This window comes from Papaver somniferum, chromosome 1, assembly GCF_003573695.1.
Source record: "Papaver somniferum cultivar HN1 chromosome 1, ASM357369v1, whole genome shotgun sequence".
In the NCBI taxonomy this organism is placed as follows: domain Eukaryota; kingdom Viridiplantae; phylum Streptophyta; class Magnoliopsida; order Ranunculales; family Papaveraceae; genus Papaver; species Papaver somniferum.
In genome coordinates, this window is record NC_039358.1 from 125,928,968 (window position 1) to 125,952,785 (window position 23,818).

General features: G+C 36.3%; 1 protein-coding gene across 1 annotated transcript; it reads left to right on the forward strand.

Moving 5' to 3' along the window:
* Positions 1–6,865: 6,865 nt before the first annotated feature.
* Positions 6,866–23,232, forward strand: LOC113299723 (putative callose synthase 8). Its single transcript, XM_026548798.1, has 41 exons — positions 6,866–7,554; positions 7,809–7,909; positions 8,561–8,679; positions 8,774–8,855; positions 8,952–9,050; positions 9,282–9,401; positions 9,559–9,651; positions 9,735–9,826; positions 9,970–10,096; positions 10,846–10,983; positions 11,059–11,135; positions 11,260–11,443; positions 12,215–12,352; positions 12,448–12,565; positions 13,005–13,333; positions 13,801–13,853; positions 13,949–14,009; positions 14,502–14,583; positions 14,709–14,758; positions 14,931–15,017; positions 15,095–15,229; positions 15,323–15,417; positions 15,625–15,709; positions 15,791–15,951; positions 16,084–16,207; positions 16,307–16,401; positions 16,600–16,744; positions 16,821–16,972; positions 17,452–17,558; positions 17,667–17,789; positions 17,896–17,964; positions 18,142–18,328; positions 18,402–18,507; positions 18,997–19,116; positions 19,188–19,303; positions 20,139–20,222; positions 20,401–20,513; positions 20,594–20,823; positions 21,382–22,245; positions 22,475–22,660; positions 22,827–23,232. The coding sequence occupies exons 1-41, from the start codon at positions 7,305–7,307 to the stop codon at positions 23,058–23,060; spliced, it is 5,931 nt and encodes a 1,976-aa protein (XP_026404583.1). The 5' UTR covers positions 6,866–7,304; the 3' UTR covers positions 23,061–23,232.
* The last annotated feature ends 586 nt before the right edge of the window (positions 23,233–23,818 follow it).

Here is a 23,818-nt window from a genome sequence, read left to right on the forward strand (position 1 = left end):
CGCTACAGATCTTCAACAACTATGATGCTGAGTTGAACACGTTTAGAATCATGGAATACTTGGATTCGGTAGTGACCCCATAGGCCCCCTACTGGATTCGCCAGTGGACACTAATACTTCACTTGAAATGGTTTATGTTTGCAGGTGTTTTCGCATTTTGTCCCAAGTTGTACACAGGCATTTTGTGTGTTTTTAAATTTAGTTACTACCTTTTGTACTATCTGGGTTGTTCTGTTGCCCAGATTCTATTTCTGAATCAATTAAACATCTTATTGACATATATGTAAGTTTCTATGGTGCATCAATGTAAAATTTTGTTACGAATGTGTGATGGTTCAAATTTATACAATCTTAAGTTTAGTTTCTGGTTTTGTGTGAATGGTGTAAATTTATACTGTTGTGGGGAATTTTTTTAATTTTTTGTATGAATGGTGTTAAGATTTCTGAGAAACTGAAATCCGGTGCCACTGGCCGTTACCGGATAATTTGAACGACGACGGTGGACCAATTTTTATGATGGCCAAAAAAATGTCACAAATGATTAAAAATATTCGTGACGGTTGACCAACCGTTACAAACGAACCAAAACCGTCACAAATAACATTTGTGACCCCAGTAGTAGCGACGGATGATCCCCCGTCACAGATGTGTATTTGTGACGGTCTTTTGGCTATTTGTGGCGATTTTTTCCTATTTGTGACAGTTTTTGAACCGTCACTAAAAGCACTCTGTTTTGTAATCCATATGTATTGATAGTTTTGTCACTAAAATTGACAAAGGGGGAGATTGTTAGAGCATTGCTCGGTCTAACTCGCATGCGTTGCTATCTCAAGCATGTTTGTCAATGTTAGTGATCAAAACTATAAGTCTTGATTTCTATCCTATTTATAGATGTATTGGACTAGGACATAAATTATGTAGTTGAGCTTAGTTTTCACGGTGTTCATCATTTGAAGACGAAGAACTACTAAGGGGAGCTTGTGGAACTTCATCGACAAAAGGTATGTGGAGACTTAAATTCATCTATCACTTGTAAAGTCTATTTCTACTCTATCTCCTATATTGGGACATAAGTCGTATTACGATATAGTTTTCCATATACACATTTGAGATTTCGAGCTGAGTTTATCTCGCTTACATATTTCTCGAAATATGTGTTGGCAAGCTTTCGCTTCGACCAAGTTCATCTTATATCATGTGAAAATTGCCGAGTAACATCTTACATGGTTTGTATGATACAATCATTTGGTGTAGTCTTGGAATGTTTCGTAATGATTATTTCAATAACTTGAAAATTGCTTTGAAGCTAATAGTGTGTGAAAAGGGCTATTGTCATCCTCTAAGAAAGTTTCAATGATTGAAATAAGAGTTTAGAACACTTAACCATTATTGTATATGTCATGTTGTGCACTCTTGCACATGTGTAATCCATGTCCGAGAACCATAGTATGCGCACCCGTTTGCGTACCTGTTGGTTTGAGAAATCCGGGAACCTAGGTATGCGTACCCGTTTGCGTACTGGCGTACAGGTTCATGTCCGAGAATTTATGTTGGGATTTAAAGTTCGCGCACCCGTTTGCGTACTGGAAAAACCCAATCTTAGTCCGGGTATTTCAAGTATGCGTACCTGTTTGCATACTTGAAGGTTAAAGTTCTAAAATCGGTTATGAACATGAACATAAACATTTATATAATAAGGAATGCAATCTTTGCAAACCGTGGCTATAATGTTCATGATTGATTCGAGTGAATCAAACCGATTTTGCTTCAATTGTGTTCTTCTGTAATTCTATGAGAATATAACAATTGAACAACTCTTTAACTAGTTTCATTTGAGTCATTTGAACTAGTTATGGTTAAGATGAATAAGGTTGATATGAGAGCAATCATAAGGCGAACCTAGGTTAACTATTTGTGAACCAACATGGTGTACACGTTTGAGTACGGTTACATAAACCCAAATGAGGGTACATTTCATTTGTGTGTAACAAGCTAAGTTCGATTTAACGGTTGAAAGATATTAGCTTGGTTGAATCAGGTTTTTCATCTAACGGTGAATATTGAATGCTTTGTTACCAAGGTAACTTGGATTGCGAACCCTGATTTGAAAACTATATAAAGGAGAACTCTAGCAACTGGGAAATTTAATCCCACACCTCCTGTGTGTTATTAGTTGCATAAATAGAGTTGATTCTCCTTTAACCTTAGGTTTCTATCGAGACCCTGTAGGTTAACGACTTCAAGGACTTCATTGGGATTGTGAAGCCAGACCCAACTATTCTCTTTGTAGTTGCGTGTTCTGATCTTGCCCGATTCTATCGTATTGAGTATAATTGAAATAATTGACTCAAGATTAATTTCTCCGATAGGCAAGATAAAATTAATCACAAACATCTTCATCTCATCGTTTGTGATTCCACAATATCTTGTTTCGCTAGTCGATTAAGATTATTGTGAGGTGATTGATAATACTAGGTTGTTCTTCGGGAATATAAGACCGATTTATCAATTGGTTCCTGTTCACCTTGATTTATCAAAAGACGGACCAAAAATTCTTGGGTATTTTTGTGGGAGACAGATTTATTCAATCTATAGACTTTTTTGTGTGAGACAGATTTGTTTATCAAGTCTTCGACTTTTGGTCGTAGCAACTCTTGGTTGTGGGTGAGATCAACTAAGGGAATCAAGTGCGTAGTATTCTACTGGGATCATAGACGTAAGGAACGCAACTGTACCTTGAATCAGTGTGAGATTGATTAGGGTTCAACTACAATCCAGTCCGAAGTTAATTGGTAGTAGGCTAGAGTCTGTAGCGGCTTAATACAGTGTGGTGTTCAATCTGGACAAGGTCCTGGGTTTTTTCTGCATTTGCGGTTTCCTCGTTAACAAAATTCTGGTGTCTGTGTTATATTCTTTTCCGCATTATATTTTGTTATATAATTGAAATATCACAGGTTGTGCGTTAAGATCAATCAATTAGAATATCCAAACTTTGGTTGTTGATTTACATTGATTGACACTTGAATATTGGTCTTTGGTACCGTTCAAGTAACTCCTCTTATATTCAATCGGGCTCGCAGATTTCTATTTGCTGATTGCGGATTGAATTAAGAGTTAGAGATATTAAACTCTTTGATATACTTTACTCTAGATTGATTTTGACTGTCTAGTTGATTCTCTAGAAAGTATATTGGAGTAAGTCATCTCAGATTGCCAAACGAATTGTTGGGTGTGGTCGTTAGACCCCCGCATTTTCAGATTATAAAAAGATTTTCCCATATATGTTCACGAACTAAAATATTGGTGGTGTGCTAGGTATCGTCTCCTTATCAATATGTGTGCATATCGATCTGAAATAGTGAGGATGCACAAGAAGCTGTGTACAAAACCTCTAAATAAACATTACATATCTTTTCGGAGATTCATGAGTAGGTCATGAGTCGATTAGATTATCTAGTATTATGGACTCAACACTTCAATAACTGATTATGAAATTTTGCACTGCCTCAGTTCCTGAGATAAGAGGCGAGTGCATGATCCATGAGGATTAGTACAAAAAAAACACATATTGATCATGAAGATATACTTAAAAAAGAATCTGATAATATTTAGAAAGATCAAGAATTTTCGTTGATGATTAACTATTTAAATATATAACAACTCTACCTGTTTGGGTCCAATATGTGTGGAGCTAGTTTTCAACCATCGCTTTTGTGCAACATGTATACGTCATTTTCGCATTGAGTGACGTGAAATTGTATTTAATAATTAAGGGCGCATCAATCTTTTCTTCGTATATATAATTTCGCATGTGTGAGAAATTAACTATCTGGCTTGGTTTGGAGGAAAAAGATAGATGTTCGTTAAATACGTATTGTACGGATGATATCTAGGGTTAAACGTTTATTTACTAAGATGCACAGATGTTTAGCCCATATAAATAGAGGATTTATTCTTCTGTTTGTGTAAGTTAATGAAAATTCTCGGTTTTTCTCTCTCATAATTTTGTATTTGCTTCTCTAATTTTTAGTTCCATAATAATTTCCAATTTATCTTTAGGGTCGGTCGGGATAAACTACAATGCGTATCTCGAAATGTGAGATATATTGAGATATGTTTCAAGGTTCTCTAAAATAAAAAATATTACAATAAATCTCACCCCAAGTTTATATTAAATGTCGTGCAAATGATTTATAAATGGGATACCACTATTAGCGGGGGTGATACCAATTCAGCGATCCGCCGGTCAGGATCGCTTAATAATTTTTTGTCCTATATGGATTGGTATCACCCCCAAGTAATACTGGTATCCCCTTTATAAAGATGACGCGATTGGGGGATATCAAAACTAATTGGGGGATAGAAGAAAATGACAAAAACTGGATCCAAATATCAAATCAGGGTCACCCCTTATCTAATTATTTTTTTAATTCCTAATCTATCCCTCACTAATCAGATTTAATGTTTAATTATACTTAGAAAAATCATAAGATTATTTGATAAATGATTAATGTATTATTTAGTTTTGGGTGAGGTGAGAGTTGAAGGAGGAAAAAAATTTTGAGAGGGAAGTTTTTTTGGTGAAAATGGTGGATGATAGTGAAAAGAGAATTGCTGCTGAATCTTTAGCTCAACTATAAAAAGAAGTTTTTTTCTTTGAATTCTCCATTTTTTCTCTGAAAAAGCTCGGTGCCGGCATAGAAGAAGTATGAATACCATGCCAGCATATGTTGGAAATTTTCATAAATGTTTGAATTTCAGTCCTTTTTGAATTTTTTTCCTGATTTTCAGTCCACTGCCGGCACAGTCAGTTAATTCTCGAGCATGCCGGTACAGCTACCGGCATGGTATGTTGCTTGAACTTCTTTGCCGGCACATGATGTAAAGTATCCAGAAACTAGAAAAAAAATTTTCACTTGAGTACCGGCATTGATAGATTTCAATCGAGCATGCCTGCACTTAGTTACGGCATTGAATGTTAGTTACCAAGCATGCCAGCACCATTTTCCGGCATGGTCTTCATCACTTCCGACATGGTCTTCATCACTTCCGGCGATGTAAAAAAAATTATTCTGACATGGTCTTCATCACTACCGCATGGTCTTCATCACTTCCGACATAGTCTTCATTACTACCGACATGGTCTTCATCTATACCGGCATAGTCTTCATCACTTCTGGAATTTTTTCATCACTTCCGGCATGGTCTTCATCATTTCCGGCATGGTATTCATCACTTCCGAATGTAAAAAAAAAGAAGAATCGATTTCAAATTGAGGAACCGACAGAGAAGGAAAAGACAATTTGAAAGGGAGTGGGGAAAATTTAGAATTTGAAAGGGAGTGGGGAATATTTAGGTTTAGGTTTCAGATCCCTTACCCTACAAGAGATTGATAAGAGGTGAAGATGGAAATGGGGATATGATTTTGTTTTTGATTTTTATTTTGAAGGAAGGGTATTTTAGTATTTTTGTCCCCCAAAACACCCTTAGCAAACACTATTGGTTGGGGGAAGTAATGCATATCCCCAATTAATTTTGATATCCCCAATTGCGCGTTCTCTATAAATCGTGTGTTATGCGGAGCTGAAATGTTATGCATCTTTAAGAGTTAGGAATAAGGTTGGTAACACAAAGGTGTTAGAATAGAACATAGTGACTACACAAACAATCTTCATGAAATCTTAACAAAAAGTCTTCCACTCTGGTTTCCCTTAGCAAGATCTCAAAAAGGGAAATGTCTGTGGATCAATTTTGAACGTTTTCCTACTTTGCTTTGGACAGAAGAAAAGAAAAACCTTAGAGAAAAATAATAATAGAGTATTTGAACTGATTAAAAAAATAGACATAAGTCTTGATTAGTATCTAAACCAAACATTCTTAAAAAAGTCTTGATTAAGTCTTGATTAGGACATATTGCCACTGCTCATACCCTATGCGTCGAAGAAACTTAGTTCCTGATGCATGCTCAGAGCGTCCACAGTGGTACGATCATAACCAAAGATCAAAGACCAAAACAAACGATCAAATTTGAGTTTAGTCTGGTGTGTGACGTTACGGGTGGAAGACTAAATTTGATCGAGCGTACACTATATATTCGCCTGGTGTGGGGCGTGGGATATACGTCCGCCTGATTGGGGAGATTCTTAAAAAAAAAAGAAAAAAAAAAGAAAGAAGTGGGGCGGAGGTATAAAGCCCGCCCCACAAAATTTTTTTTGGAAAACAAAGAATGGGGCGGGGTATAATGCCCGCCCCATACAAAATTAAAAAACAAATAAAAAATGGGGCGTAGACTTTACGTACACCCCATGTGCAACGTAGACTTTACGTACGACTGGTGTGGTGCGGGGACTTTACGTACGCCTGGTATGGGACGTAGATTATATAACCGCCTGGTGGTGGGGCGTGAACTATACGACCGTTCGACTATATTTGGGTTTGGTCTTGATCGCCGACCAAATTTGGTCTGGGTTTTACTCTTTGATCAAATTTTGATCGATAGTCCGTCTCACTATGCCAGCCCACTCGACTAGAAATTTGCTCTTAGTCGTCCACTGCAGTTGCTCTCAGGAGTCCCAAACATACTGTCAACCACGAAACGGAGTTGATGGGAACATACTTAGACAGTGGCGAAGTGACAAGACGAATTCGCAACAGCAAAATATTGTCCCACTTGTGCCCCACATTATATACCCCCGGACCCGGTCTTAACATAAAAGTGGATGGATCCATTTAAACGGGTAAAACTTTCCCTCTGAGTTTTTTTTGCTTGGGGCAGAGCAGCAGAAAAAGGACCCCCTAATCGAGCAAGTTGAACTGATTAAGTAAAGGAAAATTGCCTACTCATTATTTCACTAATCTTATTTTCTGTTAAAAAGCGATATAAAAATGAAAAGAGAAAGAAAGAAAAGAAAGACTAATCTTCTTTTAGCTTTCATCGCCAGGCGAGATATGCAGAACTCCTAACCCTAAACCCCCTCTCACCTTCCCACTTCGGAGAACTTTTTCAGAAGAGTTAAGAAACCAAAAGCTAAAAAGCAAAAAAGAAGATCAAAGATCAAATCGAAGCACTTCTACTTTACATTCATAATACAAAAGAAAGTCCAAAAAGAAACTCAAAAGAAACAAAGAAAAGAAATGATTATAATGGAGGAGATTCATCAGGACCAACACCACCAACATCTTAGGACAACAACAACAACTGCATTCTACTGCTGCTGCTGCTACTGTTATACTTGTTCTTCATGCTTAACTTTGCTGGTGGTATTGTTGATTGTTCATCAACAAGTGAACTGTAAGTTTGAACAATGTCTAGTGAAATTGTGGTTGTGGCAGAACAAGAAGAAGGAGAATCTTCTAAAAATGGGATTAGAAATAGTAAGAAAACTAGATTTAGAACTGTTGCTGGTGGTGTTTCTGTTCCAATTTCAATTAAAATTCCAATCCCAGAGCCTTTTGAAAGTGAAAAGTTGCCACCGACTTTAGTATCTGATATTCGGAAGTTCCTTCGTGTTGCCAATCAGATTGAATTTGAATCTCCTCGTGTCGCCTACCTATGTGAGCTTTATTTCAGTTATTCAGTTTATACTTTAGTAATTTTTAAATGAGCATCTTTTATTTAGTAGTTCATAGCTCACAAAATTGTTTATTAGTATAGGGAGGAAACTGCTTCTAAGTTCTTGGTTTCGAGTTAATTGAATTTTTTTTAGTCTTATATACTGCAATTACCTTTTTTGCATATTCCCTAAGCATGATGTCTATTTTCTTATACACATTTATTTTATTTTTTTTTGATTGGGAATTGTGTATAGGCCGATTTCACGCGTTTGAAAGAGCACATATGATGGATCCTAGTTCAAGTGGCCGTGGTGTTCGCCAGTTCAAAACATCTCTTCTTCAACGGCTTGAACTGGTAAAGTTTCTATTATGTTCTTTTGATGTTCTTCCCGTGGAGTAAATACTGCTAATATTCAATGTAATCCTGTTGAAACCTTGTTGGGAGGTGATCATATAGTTTCACTTCCATCTCACTCAGGTGTCTAAATTCTGAGAAGGCTTATGCTTGAACCCTCACTGCATTCATTATTATAGTCCCTTGTTTCTGTAATTACTCTCATTCATATTTGTTGGGCATCAAAAAGGCGGTCTAAATTGTTTCATCTGTTTCTAGCACAAACCTATTAAGAAATACATCTTATTAATGTCCCACTGCACGTAAGTAACACTACCTCCGTTTCAAAAATTAGAGGCTGGTTTCATGTTCAAGTTACACATGAAACCAGCCTATTATTTTGAAAGGGAGCGAGTAGTTCTTATGCTTCCATCTATTCCTGAATGAAGATGAAGACAATCAAGCATATATATTCTTTTTAAGGTGACTATCCAATAGTCACGTAGATCAACATCAAAGTGTTCCTGTTATCATTGTGTAATCTCTAAGACCTAACATCAATAATTTGAGAAAAGCACGTGCATGCACCCTAGTTACCACAGCAAGTTGTCATTTTTAGGACACTTATTAATCTTTTGGTATCACATGTTTCATGCCTTCGGTGATGCATAGGATGAAGAAGCCACTATTCGCAGGCGGAAGGAAAAGAGCGATGTGCGTGAGCTAAAGGGTGTCTACCATAAATACGAAGGTTACATTCTCAAATTCGACGGGAATTTTCTTGAAAATAGGTATTAATTGGTTTTACCTTAATATTCTATTCAAAGTTTATGGTAAATCCTGCAATGTTAAAGGAAAATGCTGAGCTTTATATGTTCTTCACAGGGAACAACTAATGAGTGCACGTGCAATTGCTTCGGTTTTATTTGAAGTATTGAAATCTGTTACATCTGGAATTGGTCTTGAGGTAGCTGGCTTCTAATGTTTGCATAATCTGTATTCATTCAAGCTTTTGCCACAGTTTCTAGCTAATCGAATGTTTTTTAATTCAACGCCTTTATAGGGCATTATTGATGGTGGGGACGTTGGTGCATATAATCCCTTCAATATTCTTCCACTTGATCGTGCAGGAGAACGTCAAGCAATTATGCAGCTCCCTGAGGTCTGATGCTGTACAATGCATTATTGCTTTTTAAACCCTATATTTGTTAACATCTAAATTTTGAGTTTAGGAACAGTAAGAACCTGGATTAATTCCCTCTAGCATCGAGTAACTGATGTCAATAGGAATAGAAACACCTTACAGAAAAGAAATTAATCGATTTTAAGTATGAAAATGTAACGGCTGAAGCTGTTTTGTATGAAGCGTGTTCATGTTTTGATTACGATACAGATTAAAGCTGCGGTGGGAGCTGTCCGCAATGTTCGTGGTTTACCATCAGCAGATAGTGTTCCAAAACCAGGGGCTACCATAGATTTACTTGATTGGTTGCAGTCTTGGTTTGGGTTTCAGGTAATCACTTTGGAAAATTTTGTTTCAGTTGCCTTCAAATATCGATATAGTTTTATAATATTTCTCTGTAGATGGTACTGGAGAGTGCTAAACCAAGCAGGATGTACCACGTTATCTTTTACCTGCTTATCTCTACATTATTTTTTGACTTGTTCAGAAAGGAAACGTAGCTAACCAGCGGGAGCATTTGATTCTACTGCTTGCCAACATCCATGCCCGAGGGCCTCATAAACAAGCATCCATGTCAGAGGTATGTTACTACCAAGAGCTCTACTATTTCTTTCAACTTACCTTCTTTTGAATGTGATGTTTGAAGTACTATTATATCATCAGCTACGTGAAAGTGCCGTGGATGAATTAATGAAGAAATTATTTAGAAACTATAAAAATTGGTGCAGGTTTTTGGGGAGAAAAAGCAACATCTGGTAAGGTTTTCCGTAAATAAAAGTTTCTGCATTTTTTTTGTTTGGAATTCATCTCTCTCTCTCTCTCTCTCTCTCTCTGTCTCTGTCTCTCTCTCTTATGACGTGTGGTTTAGCCCTTTGCTTATGAATCGCAATGTCAACAGGTTGCCAACTGTAAAACAGGAAGTCCATCAGCATAAAATTTTGAATATAGGCCTTTATCTTCTTATATGGGGGGAGGCTTCAAATCTGCGGCTTATGCCAGAGTGTCTCTGTTACATTTTTCACAACGTAAGTTGCAATTCAGTTTGTTGTTGCTTTTGCATTATTTATTAGTTATGTATACTTTTTGGTTAGAGAATTTTAGTCTAGTAATAACAGGTACCTAGTTCGATAAAAAAATTAACAGGCACCTAGAGAGGAAGAGTGGTGGAGAAGCTGAGTTCATAAATTATCATCCAGGAAACCGAGTTCAACTTCTAGGTTTAACAGAAAGTTAGAAATTATAAAGGGAGGAGTGTGTCTTGGTAAGAGAGGAAGAAGTGGTAGAGAAGCCAAAGAGAGGTCTTTTATTTTATCGGGGAAAACCTTAAAACTAACAAGGTCTTCTTAAAGTTGGCAAGCCAAGCAATTTCTTCCACATTGAATCAGTGACATTTGTCTTATTTAACTGATTCATGTGGACCAAATTAGAAATAGCATTTGTATGTGTCAATATGTTGTGAGTTGCATTTCGTCACCAGAAGAACAATGCGACTCTCCTTCAACATTACTCCGAACTAATTATCTGTGAGCTCACATGGTGAAAGATGGTTGGTGATTTTACGGATGACTGCATATTTAAACCCTCTTTTAGCCAATTTGTGGAGGGCCACTGAAAATTAGTTCTTCATGTGTGTGTAGCGATATACCTACACCAAATCACATGTACGCAGGAATTTTGGCTAACATTGGCTGCATAAGATACGACCCAGGGACGCTGTCATTGAGTTTTTAGTTCTCATGTTATGCTTTTTATAGTTATATCTTTGTTCTTTCAGATGGCATACGAGTTGCACAGTTTGGTGACTGGTGCAGTTAGCCTGACTACTGGTGAAAAGCTCTGTCCAGCATATGGCGGTGGATTTGAGTCTTTTCTCGAAGATGTAGTTACACCGATATACTGGGTTATATATAAGGTGCAGTCTTACTATTTTTTTAGTCTAATAGTGGTAGATCATTTTTAGTATCTGAGTTTCTTGTTAACAATGTAGGAAGCTAAGAAAAACAAGAACGGCACAGCTGATCATTCTAAATGGAGAAACTACGATGATTTAAATGAGTTTTTCTGGTTAGCACTGTCTTTCATCTATGTTTCTTGTTTTTTGGTGTCGTAAAAATTGGATGCTAGATACTTCACTCACAAGTCACAACTTAGGATGGTGACTTAACTGTTCCACTTTTCACTTCTGTAGGTCTCCTGACTGTTTCCAGCTTGGTTGGCCTTTCCGCCTCGACCATAACTTCTTTCGTGTACAGACTCCAGTTAACAGCAATGTTGGAAATGATAAATCTTCTGTTGAGAAGTTGGTTGGAAATGATATAACTTCTGTTGAGAAGTTGGTTGGAAATGACAAAGCTTCTTTTGGGAAGTTGGTGGTACGTATTTGCAATTCATTGGAAGTTAATATTCTTAATTATCTGTTTAACAAGTAAACAAAAAAAAAATCCTGACGAAGACCGGAAACAGTTAGATTCTTTTTTCTTTTCTTGAATTCCTCCTCCCAGGTCATGCCATAGCTTTTGATTTAAGGTTAACCAGACGATGATCTAAGCAGCTTGTTGGTTGTTTTCCTATTGTCAGTGCTAGCTTTGACACAAGATAGAAAACAAATAAGGATTATTATCAGGGCAGCTTTCCAGATCCTCACAATAATCATACAAACTCAAGCTTATAACCTTGCCAAAAAAAAAAAAACATAACCTTACGGTCCTTACCAATAATTATGGATACCAAGGAAAAACAACAGTACTGAAAGAATCCTATTACGAAATGAACGGCAGGGGGAAATCATATGTAGGAAGGAACTTTTAATCATCAGCGAGAAACTAAGAGGTCATCAACACTTGACGTTGAGGCTTATACGAGAATCTTTCACTAAAACCCTTGTATTTATAGGAAAAATTTCATGAAGCTATACAACTGGGATTACATCCGTTGTGTTACTCACAGAGTCTTCCCCCCTGCGAATTGACATTTGCACGTTTAGTCCAAAAATAATTTTTTAATGTTCAAGATAAGACAATTATGAAAAGAATATAACTCTCAAGCTATCTAGATTGGTTTGTGCTTATTAACGTATCTTTTGTAAGTTCTAATTTTTTCATACTGTAGATCATCTGGTTATTATCTTTTGATGATCTTTACAGGCTAACAAAGTAGGCAATGTAGGCAAGGACAGTGAACCAAGATGGTTGGGAAAGACAAATTTTGTAGAGATTCGTTCGTTCTGGCAACTCTTTAGAAGCTTTGATAGGATGTGGAACTTTTTTATATTATCTCTACAGGTATGCATGACTAAATATGTAAAAGCTATTTCTTGTTAGTTCTGATAGCTCTGTCGGTATGCTAATTTTTTTTCCTAATTTGATTTCGCCTTTAGGCAATGATAATAATGGCATGGCACGATTTGGGTTCTCCATTTGAACTGTTTGAGGAAAGAGTATTTGAGAACATCATGAGCATCTTCATAACTTCTGCAGTTCTTAAGTTGGTACAAGGTACTGTGATGCTGCTGTTAGACAAATTAGATCATCTTTACTATTTTATTAAAAAAAATTTCAGTCATCATAAAAAAATTCTTCTTTATGAATTTATGTAATTGTTCACAGAAGAACTTCTCACCTTGTGGTTTTTTATTTATATCATGACTACATTGTTTGTGCGGAGTTAAATAATTTTCATGAAAATGACGTACGGTTTACAGTTTAAAAGTAGCATTACAGTAAACATTTGTTAGATTTTCTTAATTTAGTTTAATGCTTAAAATAACTTCACTACAGAGGTTTAGAGAAAGATGTTTGTTCAGTGGTTTTCATTAACCGATATGTGTTACATAAAGGCAATCCAATATATCCTAGGAAACATATAATAATTCTTAATTATTTGCTGTGATGTCATTTCCTGGTCTTCTGAACCAAATTGAGGTATGCTTTGCAGCGAGTCTTGACATTGCATTTACCTGGAAAGCAAGGCACACCATGGACTTCTATCAAACCCTAAGATACATGCTTAAGCCTGTCGTTGCATCTCTGTGGATCATCATTCTTTCAGTTTATTATGCGGACTCTAGAAGAAAGTCGACTTGTTCTCGAATAGGATATGGGAGTTGGATTGGAGGATGGTGTATCTCTTCATATATGGTTGCAGTTGCACTTTATTTGATGTCAAATGCAGTTGGGATGATATTATTTCTAGTTCCGGCAGTTGGCAAGTACATAGAAAACTCAAATTGGAGGGTGTTTATTATTTTGTCTTGGTGGGCACAGGTAAGATTTATAACGACTAGACAAGTTATTTTGGCATCTTATATCTGTTGTAATTTCAAATTTATTTTGGTGAAATTCCCAGAATTTCATTTTTGTGCCAAGGAAAATTCATTACTAGAAAGCTTAACTGCATTTTCCTGCTGCTTTATTTTTCCTCATCTATTTTCGTAATCTTGTTTTATCTTGAAAGACCAGTGCTTAGTTACCCTCTCAGAAAGGTTGTTTGTTTCAGTTTTATTGCTTAATAAATTTGAAAAAATCATTGGAACTGCATCATTAGATGTGATTTTCAGCTGGATCTTTATCAATTCTGTCATGCATCTTCTCTAGTACCACTCACATAGGAGGTCAAATATGTTATTACTAATACTGACTACTGAGTACCAACTTAAGTATGTATTTTTCCTGTATTCTTATTGCTCATTCTGAAGTTCATACTACTTATACCCAAAATGTTGCTATTGCAGCCTCGATTATATGTTGCTCGCGGAATCCAAGAGAGTGTGGTTTCTCTTTTCAAGTAGCTCTTTGGCTCATAAGCTTCAATCTTTTCTGCTTTGCTATATCTGTTTGTGGGAGCTTTTTAAGACTTCTTTTTTCCTTTTCTTTTTCTAGGTATTCATTTTTTTGGGTGCTTTTGTTGTTGAGCAAATTCTCATTCAGCTACTTTTACGAGGTGAGTAATTACATGATCTTCATTACACTTACTGAATTATTATCATTATAACCATCTCAGCTGATTCCACTCATATCCGTCTTCGGTTCAGTCTTTAGGTTTAGAAGCAACGTCTTCATCTCATTTATTTAGGAACTGCATTATTTAAAGGTGTAAAGAAATTAGGAGGACAGGAAAGAAAGAAATGACAAAAGACAGTATTGTGCCATTTCCTCACATGGACAACTCTTTATTTGGATATTCTTATGCGATCTATTGATCAATCCTTGCTAACGTACTGTAGTTCGTTCTCGATACTCTCTGAAGGCTTAAGCACCGAGCCGCGTATTTATTGTCCTTCCTCTCATTCAGTTTAAAGCTTTGATCATCCCTACCTTACTGGTGTCATTGTAGTTCTGCGATTCATACCAATCTGATTTTTATTCTAGTGCCACTTTGGATTCTATTGTTTCACTAATGTGGCAAAATATGATTCTTACTCACAATCTTCAGATAAAACCACTGGTAGAGCCAACCAAGCAAATAATGAAAATTGGTGTGAACAAGTACGACTGGCATGAGCTATTCCCTAAAGGTAATCCTAAAATAAGGATTTAATTGTATATGCGGTACTGGTTGGTTTGATAAATTATTATTTTCACTTTCTTGAGATGAGGAGTAATTCAGATGAAGCTAAGTTCTTCTTTTATCTTGCTTCAGTGCAGAACAATGTTGGTGCTATAATTGCTATTTGGGCTCCAATTGTACTTGTGAGTTTCTGAAACTATCACAGTTTGTTGTCTCTAACTTATGCCTCTCATACCAATCTTCGTAATTTTTACCCTTCAGAAGCCCAAATGTTATGAAAGAAGAACAGATTAGGAATATCTTTGATAGATATGAAATGGATGATATTAATATATGTTATTGCATTCTCTATAGGTATTTTTTATGGATACTCAGATTTGGTATTCTGTATTCTGCACTACCTTTGGTGGAATCAATGGGGTCTTTCGTCATCTTGGTGAGGTGTGTTCGGTTTTTCCCCCCCAGTTGGTGGTATTGGAGATACTAGTATTCTGATATCTCAATGTCTCAAATTTTAGATACGTACAATGGGGATGCTGAGAAGTAGATTCCACTCCTTGCCTCATGCTTTTGATGTTTCACTTGTTCCACCATCTACAAAAAATGGCCAAGCGAAGAAAAGAAAAAGTTTCTTTAAGTGGAAATTCCAAAAGGTAGTTCTTTTTTCATTTTCCTCTTTTTCTCTTTTAACTGATATAACTAATAAGGTGTTCCTGAATTAACTTTGAGCTCGTGTTTTGCATCAGGAATCAGATAGACGGATACTTGGCAGTGCTAAATTTACTCAAGTATGGAACCAAATTATCAAAAGTTTCCGTTATGAGGACCTCATAAGCAACAGGTGTATATATTATATATTTACATTTATTTTGAGAAGGGTACCAAGCCCCCAGTAACCCTGTTAAACCCCAAGCAGGTCGACCCCATTTCCTTCACGTATGGGCTATGTATGGGTGCAATACCCCTCTATTTCATTTGTGTGTAACAATTTGTACACAAGTATAACTTGACTGAGAAGAATGTAACACATGCATCTTCTCATCAACAGAGAGATGGATTTGATGACTATACCTACGTCATTAGAGGTAGATACTGTCCCAGTCTATTGGCCCATCTTCCTACTATCAACTAAGGTTTGGTTTTCATTCTCTGTACTTTGCAACTATTATTATGGTGTGAGTATTTCCCTAAATGTTTCAACATATATGTGTCAGTTTTCAACAGCATTGAGCATCGCTAGAGATTATGTCGGAACGGATGATAATCTGTTTAGAAAGATAGAAAAAGATAACTACATGTACTGTGCCGTGAAGGAGTGCTACGAGTCTCTGAAGTATATCCTCGACATCTTGATTGTGGGTGAGCTGGAGAAGAGGTGAAAACTCTACTCAAGCAATACGTTTCCTTCTTTTGCGGCAGTACAGACTTCTATTTTGCTTAATTGCTTACTCAGTTTTTATCCTCACTTCCTTTATTTTGTTTTGGTGTTCCTTGGTATGTTCTCCAGAATTATTTCTTACATGTTTAATGAAGTTGAAACAAGCATTAGCAATTTTAGTCTCCTTGAGGATTTCCATATGAGTGAGCTTTCAGCATTTCACACCAAATGTATTGAGCTAGTGGACCTTCTGGTACTATCCTTTTTCGCTAGTAACATCCTAAACTTATTTTCTGTTTCTTCCTCTTTTAGTCAAATTAAGAACGCTGCTCTTCATGGTTTTGCTTTGAAGGTTGAGAACCGAGAATCTGACCGTGATAAAGTGGTGATGATACTCCAAGATATCTTTGAGGTTGTAACGAAAGATATGATGGTACATGGATCCAGGTATCATTTCTTGAAACACTGTTGAATTTCTTTGCTAACCTTCAACTTAATTGATTATGTGCTTAAAATTGATGATGACTCCTTCTATATAGAAAAAAAAAAGTAGGTCCATAACCATTTAATATGATATAAAGGTTAACAGAAGGGAACCAGAGTGACAACCTGAGCTTTACCTAATATCATTCTTTTTGAAAACAGATTACTGGATCTGATCCAATCTCAGCCAATGGATGATGATGATGGAGCTGCTTTCTTTGAGCTGGTTCAACCAGAGTTATTTGCATCGAAGGATGACCCTGTCATCCTTTTTCCATTACCAGATTCAGGTCCTTTCAAAGGGCAGGTAACGTTTCTTCACTTCAAATGTTTCATACTAACAAGTGAGTGAAACTCAACAGCGCCAAATTTTTTTCTTTTAGATCAAGCGTTTGCTGCTATTGCTTACTGTAAAAGAGACAGCTCTGGAAATTCCTATGAACTTGGAAGCCCGGAGACGCATTTCCTTTTTTTCTAATTCCCTCTTCATGAATATGCCGAGTGCTCCTAAAGTTCGCAATATGCTGTCTTTCAGGTTTATTTCCTTGGCTATCACCTATCTTTCATGATAAAGTATGAAATCCTATTTCTCTTACCCTTCAGCTTATTCGCAAGTATGTGTACACATGTGCGTTTCATCCTAAATTAGTAATACATCTCATGTGTACAAGCATACTCTTGACATTTTCTTTCTGTAGAGTATGGCTGCTCAAACTTTAGTGTGTTTGTTATTTACTGTGCTTCTCACCTTTGTTAGTTATTCTTCTTCTCTGCTTGTATGGATGGGTCCTTAATTTAAGGGGTTTTTCTAAAAAAAATAATATTTTCCCTGTAACATCCAACACATTTAGAAAATGCGTTCTAGCTGATGACCACTGTAATTTCGTAGTAATGTTTGTGAAAGGTGTATGTGGATGACTGCTTACTGTTAAAAAGATGTAATGGGAGATGATATTTTTTCTACATTTTCCCCACTAAGCTTTATTCTTTTTTAAAAGCTTCTCTTGGATGCAGTGTCATGACTCCACATTACAGAGAAGAAGTTAATTTTTCAATTGAAAAGCTGCACTCAAGCCAAGAGGGAGTTTCCATAATATTTTACATGCAAAAGATATATCCAGGTAAACTATGCGCACCACTAGTTATTGGATAGAAAACTTATTGTGTTATATGTTGGTCCCTTCGAGAATCTTGAATTCAGACCTAACTCTTGTTTCTCTCTGGTGAAGATGAATGGAAAAACTTTTTGGAGCGGATGGGATGTGAAAGTTGGGAAGAATTAGAATCTAAAGGAAAAGGTGAAGAGCTTCGAAATTGGGCTTCTTTCCGTGCACAGACATTAAGCAGAACAGGTTAAGGAAATAGACGCTTCTTGTGCATTTATGTTTTTGTTTATAGATATAGTTATAATTTTTCATCCTTACCTCATAAAAATCTGGTTAATGTGTTTATTTGCAGTTAGAGGAATGATGTATTACCGCAAGGCCTTAAAGTTGCAAGCATTTCTTGATATGACTGAAGATGAAGGTGAGCTGTAACCAAAAGTTTGATCAACTTAATCTTTAATAGTAATTAGTTTCAATCCTATCAACTTGGTAGAGAATAGCTTCTAACCTTACTTAAGCTAAACTTGCCAATTGCATTTGTTTTAAGTTGAAATCATCATAATATTTCTAATTGGTACGTTGTCTTTCTTCTAAATAGACATTCTTGAAGAGTACAAAGCAGTTGAAAAGGGAGATGAGAGGAAAAATAGTCCACACTCACTGTTAGCACAAGTTGACGCACTAACCGATATGAAATTCACATACATCATCTCCTGTCAAGCATTTGGAGCACAAAGATCTTCTGGAGATTCTCGTGCACAAGACATAATAGATTTGATGATAAGGTAATTCTTTTATTAGCTGTTCAGAATTATGGATAATGTTATGATGAAGAACTTTTATTTATCAAATTTCTAGATATCCGTCCTTGCGTGTTGCTTATGTTGAGGAGAAAGAAGAAATCGGAACTGACCAGAAAGTTTATTCCTCTGTACTGGTTAAAGCTATTAACAAATTGGATCAGGTGATGTTCTATTTTTGTTCATTGCATCAACTAGCTAGAGTTGTAAAGCATATTGATGTTTTATAAATGAGCAATGATGTCAAAGTTATGTTTATTGCATTATGTTTCGAAAGGCATTACATTTAATTCATCTGTATGGTTATTAATGAAACAAATATATTTACTTAAGAAAAAGACGCTTAAACAAACCTGGTTCTCGAAACATTTGAAGTTTGCTAGTAACAGAAGCTTTTACTATGTCCTAATTGAACATCGTGTTTTCATAGCTAGTTTTGGGAAAAAGATTTTCTAGGACTTCATAAATCAGCTATATGAACTTTCAATTGTCTACCTCTTCCTGTTCTCCGTAGCAGTGTTGTACCCGTCATGAGTTTGATATAATAACCTTTCTGGTATTATTTCCTTTTTGCTCATATACATGGATACCTTTTTGTGCAGGCTTTGGATCGAATTGCATGTTATTAACTTAAAAGTTGTTGGTATATGTAGGAGATATATCGGATAAAGCTTCCTGGTCCACCAAATATTGGAGAAGGAAAACCTGAAAACCAAAATCATGCTATTATATTCACACGTGGTGATGCTCTACAATCAATTGATATGAACCAAGTATGAGTCTCATCTTTGCTTCTTGGATGTCAACTTTTAAGCATCTAGTTTATATAGTTTTGTCTATGCAGGATAATTATTTGGAAGAAGCATTGAAAATGAGAAACATTTTGCAAGAATTTCTTTGCCACCAAGGGGGACGATCTCCTACTATACTGGGTTTGAGGGAACACATATTCACCGGAAGGTTTGTTTCCTCACCAATAAAAAAATTTCCTTTGCATGCTGACGGTAGTTATTAAGAAGTCGTCAAAGTATATCTGAACGGCGAACAAATATATTTCCAGTGATTTTGAGAATGTAATTGTAAGAATACATTTTGAAGAAGTGAACAAAATCTAATGGAAAATGCAGGGACACTGTTAGCTAAAAACTTTAGAAAATGAGAAAACCAGATGACTAACATTAACAAGTCTTCTATCTGTAATATATATGGCTAATAGAAACATAGATGTGGTTATTTATGAGAGTAGTCTGGTTTAAACTTTAAACCACGAAAGCAAAATACAGCTTATACCCCAACAACCTGATTTCCCATTTGGAGCGACACTTGGATGAGAAACAGCATGCCATATCAAACTCAGTGTGCTTCCTAACATTACTAGGTGGTTCTTGCATTGGCCCTTAATATATATTGTGGTTTTTTAGCTTTTAAAGTTTCTTCAGTTGTCTTTTGTTTTGTGTGACTTGAGCTGGTATATGTAGGGATTTGTGTTGTGTGAATATTTTTTGATAAATTTCTTGTTTGGTGATTCTTATTTCACAAGTCATGCTTAAATGAGTTTATCATCGCTGTCAGAGAAAATGTACAAACTGTGGACTTGAGTCATACTTGTCTCTAAGAATAACACCTTGCGTTTGATGCAAATCATGGCCTGATACTGACTCTGGGGTCTCCGTTGTTATCTAAAGATGGGTCGTTACCAATTTTTAGTCCCATATAGTTGTAAAAGGATAGTAGAACGGGTGAATATTTCTGTTTTAAGCCTGTATACTGGCTTCTTATTGTGCCATAATTGCAGTATTTCATCTCTGGCTTGGTTCATGACTTATCAAGAGACCAGTTTCGTCACCATAGGTCAAAGGCTTTTAGCCAATCCTCTCAGGTAAATAATGCATTTCTAAAAGTACTTCTCTATTGATTAGATTGTCTTGCTCATTTATCACACTCATTTGTTGAATTGTTCATGTAAAAATTTGAATTCTATAAATGTACACATTAGAAAACTCTTTTTTTTTTTATATTATTTATTTGTTCTTGATGATGTTATTTTGAATGTTCAGGGTACGGTTCCACTATGGCCATACAGATTTGTTTGACAGAGTGTTCCATTTAACAAGAGGTGGCATAAGCAAAGCTTCAAAAACTATTAACTTGAGCGAGGATATGTTTGCGGGTACAAAATTTCAAATAAATAAGTTAGTTTTCTGATGTTATAATCGTTTATTTTTTCTGAAGCAAATATATTGTATGTAGGGTTTAATTCAATACTTCGCCGGGGTTATGTTACTTACCATGAGTACATGCAAGTTGGGAAAGGCCGTGATGTAGGTCTGAACCAAATCTCGCAATTTGAAGCCAAAATAGCCTATGGTAATAGTGAACAAACGATAAGCCGTGACATTTACCGCCTTGGGCATTCCTTCGACTTTTTCCGAATGCTATCATGTTACTTCACTACGGTCGGGTTTTACTTTAATAGCCTGGTAATACATTTAAACTTGAAATGATATCTTTAAAAAGTAATGATAGTTAATAACCTACTGTGCACTGGAGTAATCAATGCTTTGACGTAATATCCATGTGAAATGAACTTTCTGACCGTCTCATATAGAGATTATTTCAATATGGCTTCGTATATTTTTGGATATCCACCTACCATTTATTACTTGCTCTCACCTTATTTGGACACCTCAAAGAAAGTGTGAAGCTTCTCCATAAAAACTAGGTTAATCTCTTTCTTTGGCTATCAGTATCAGATAGAAATCAGGATTTGTAGGCATTTGTTGCCCTAAACTCGGGACCCATAGTTAGAATTACCCTTCATATTATCATGAAAATGATGTTTACATAGCCTAATAGCTCATTCCATGTTATTGAATTTTACATGACTTGGCAGATATCGGTATCATCTTAAAAAGTGCTGCTGTTATAGACCGTTCCAAATTCCATCTTCTTTTCTTTACTCATCTCTCTCTGCAACATATATTCATTTTTATGTTGCACTTCATTTTAAATTAACTCTGTTTTCGGAATCTCTTCAGCTGGCTGTGATTGGAGTATACGTTTTCCTCTATGGGCAGCTTTACTTGGTCTTGAGTGGGTTGGAAAAAGCACTCTTTCTGGAGGCTCGCATGCAGAACATAGAATCCTTGGATACAGCACTTGCTTGCCAGTCATTCATCCAGCTCGGACTTTTAACAGGGCTACCAATGGTAATGGAGATTGGACTTGAGAGAGGATTTCTCGCGGCCTTAAAAGACTTTATCCTCATGCAGTTACAGCTGGCTGCAGTTTTCTTCACCTTCTCTCTCGGAACAAAATGTCACTATTATGGTCGAGCAATTCTTCATGGTGGTGCCAAGTACATGCCAACTGGTCGTAAAGTCGTCATATTTCATGCAAGCTTCACAGAAAATTATCGGTTATATTCACGCAGTCACTTTGTTAAAGGATTCGAATTACTTCTGCTGTTGATTGTTTACAATTTATTGAGACCTCACCAGAGCAGCATGCCTTTCCTAACCAGCATGACATACTCATTGATCACATACTCGATCTGGTTTATGTTAGCAACTTGGCTTTTTGCACCGTTTCTGTTCAATCCTTCTGGATTTAACTGGGGAAAAATTGTAGATGATTGGACAGATTGGAATAAGTGGATGAAGAATCAGGGAGGAATTGGAGTCCACCAGGATAAGAGCTGGGAATCATGGTGGAATGATGAGCTTGCTCATCTTTGGCACTCTGGAATTGGTGGTAGAATACTTCAAATACTGTTTTCCGTACGATTTTTTATATATCAGTATGGTATGGTATATCACCTGGACATAGCGCAACACAACAAAAATTTTCTGGTCTACCTTCTATCCTGGCTTGTGATTGCCGCCATCTTCATATTCGCTAAGGTAAACCTCCAAACTTTACATGTTTGTTCAAAAAATCCGATTAGGACCTGACAAATTTTATATGAATTAATTCCTCTACAACATACAAATCCTCATCCAGGAACGTATTAAGGTTTCATTTTATGGAATTGCAAGTCCAAATTATCAGATATACTCCCTCTGTTTTTGGAAAGGACTAGTAGTTTTTATACAGCTAAATTGGTCACTTTTAACTGAATATTATATACAGGCAGTTAACGTGGGACGAAAACGACTGAGTGCCAGGAATCAATTTCTGTACAGGCTTCTTAAAGCATTTTTGTTCCTTGGCGTGCTATCTGCCATTAGTACTCTTTCTATTGTATGCGAACTATCTCCGAAGGACTTGATTATTTGCAGCTTGGCATTTCTGCCCACTGGATGGGGTTTGACTTTGGTAAGTTTTATTGAAAACCTGTTGCATATGTGTTGACAGGAAGAAGATAAAACATTTGACCGACATGTCATGTTAATATATGTTCATCCATGCCAGCTAGTTAAGCTGCATATAGTGTCTCTGTTCAATACACATTCTGATACATCATGTGGTTATTCTTGAACAGATTGCGCAAGCTGTGCGGCCAAAGATACAACAATTTGGATTGTGGGAGTTTGTTGTTGTTCTTGCTCAATTTTACGACTATGGAATGGGTGTTGTTCTATTTGCTCCAATGGCAGCATTAGCATGGCTCCCAATCATATCAGCCTTCCAGACTCGGTTTCTTTTCAACGAAGCATACAGTAGACGGCTACAAATTCAACCAATTCTTGCTGGGAAAAGGAAGAAGGGTAGTTAACCTAATTGGAGAACTCGTATACACAATTACATTGATGAAAATCATCCTGTCCATATGTCAATATTAAAGAAAATAGCTTTCACATATAACGTACATATATCAGTTTTTGTACATTATCGACTCTTGAACTAAACTTTGTAATTTTTTGCTCGACCGAGATTCTCTTCCACGCGATCACCTTTTTTTTTAGTAAGCAAATCAAAATATATCATAGATGAGACCGCATCCACCAGTCGACTGGATAGTTATACGGGTGAAAGGTCCCAAAGATGGTATCAAGCTCCATAGCAATACAAAGATAAAAATTACAAACCGAGTTGGACGATACCATCTTACCAACTCTTACACATAGGTGACAAATATAAGAAATTAAAAATGCATAAACATATCCGTTCATAGACCAATCTTCACTAACCTCACAAGTTCTTCTTTTATCCTCTACTGAAATCTTTTTAATCATAGAAGATGTAAGAATTTCCATACAAAGATGGTGTTGAAGTTTCGTCACTTTCAAAAGATGCATCAGTATGTCCTCCATTATCACTTTTATATATATATGGAAAGGATCCGTTGACATGGTTATAATGACATAATCTTGACATTTTAGCGCTATTTTTTCTACCGAACTCAACCGACAATAAATTTGAAGCTAAGATTTTAGTGACGTGTTCCTCATATAAAACTCTACATTCCCACCAAAAGTGAGAGTATTCCGAAATACGAAACTTCACCATCCACAAATTTTAATTTTAACCGTT

What these genes read in the sequence shown, in the direction of transcription:
- LOC113299723 (XM_026548798.1), top strand. Translation starts at nt 7,305, where the DNA reads ATGTCTAGTGAAATTGTGGTTGTGGCAGAACAAGAAGAAGGAGAATCT. An exon ending in GTGGGTGAGCTGGAGAAGAG is followed by an intron (nt 15,952 to 16,083) that starts GTGAAAACTCTA and finishes TATGTTCTCCAG; the next exon opens with AATTATTTCTTACATGTTTA. An exon ending in TGATATGACTGAAGATGAAG is followed by an intron (nt 17,965 to 18,141) that starts GTGAGCTGTAAC and finishes TCTTCTAAATAG; the next exon opens with ACATTCTTGAAGAGTACAAA.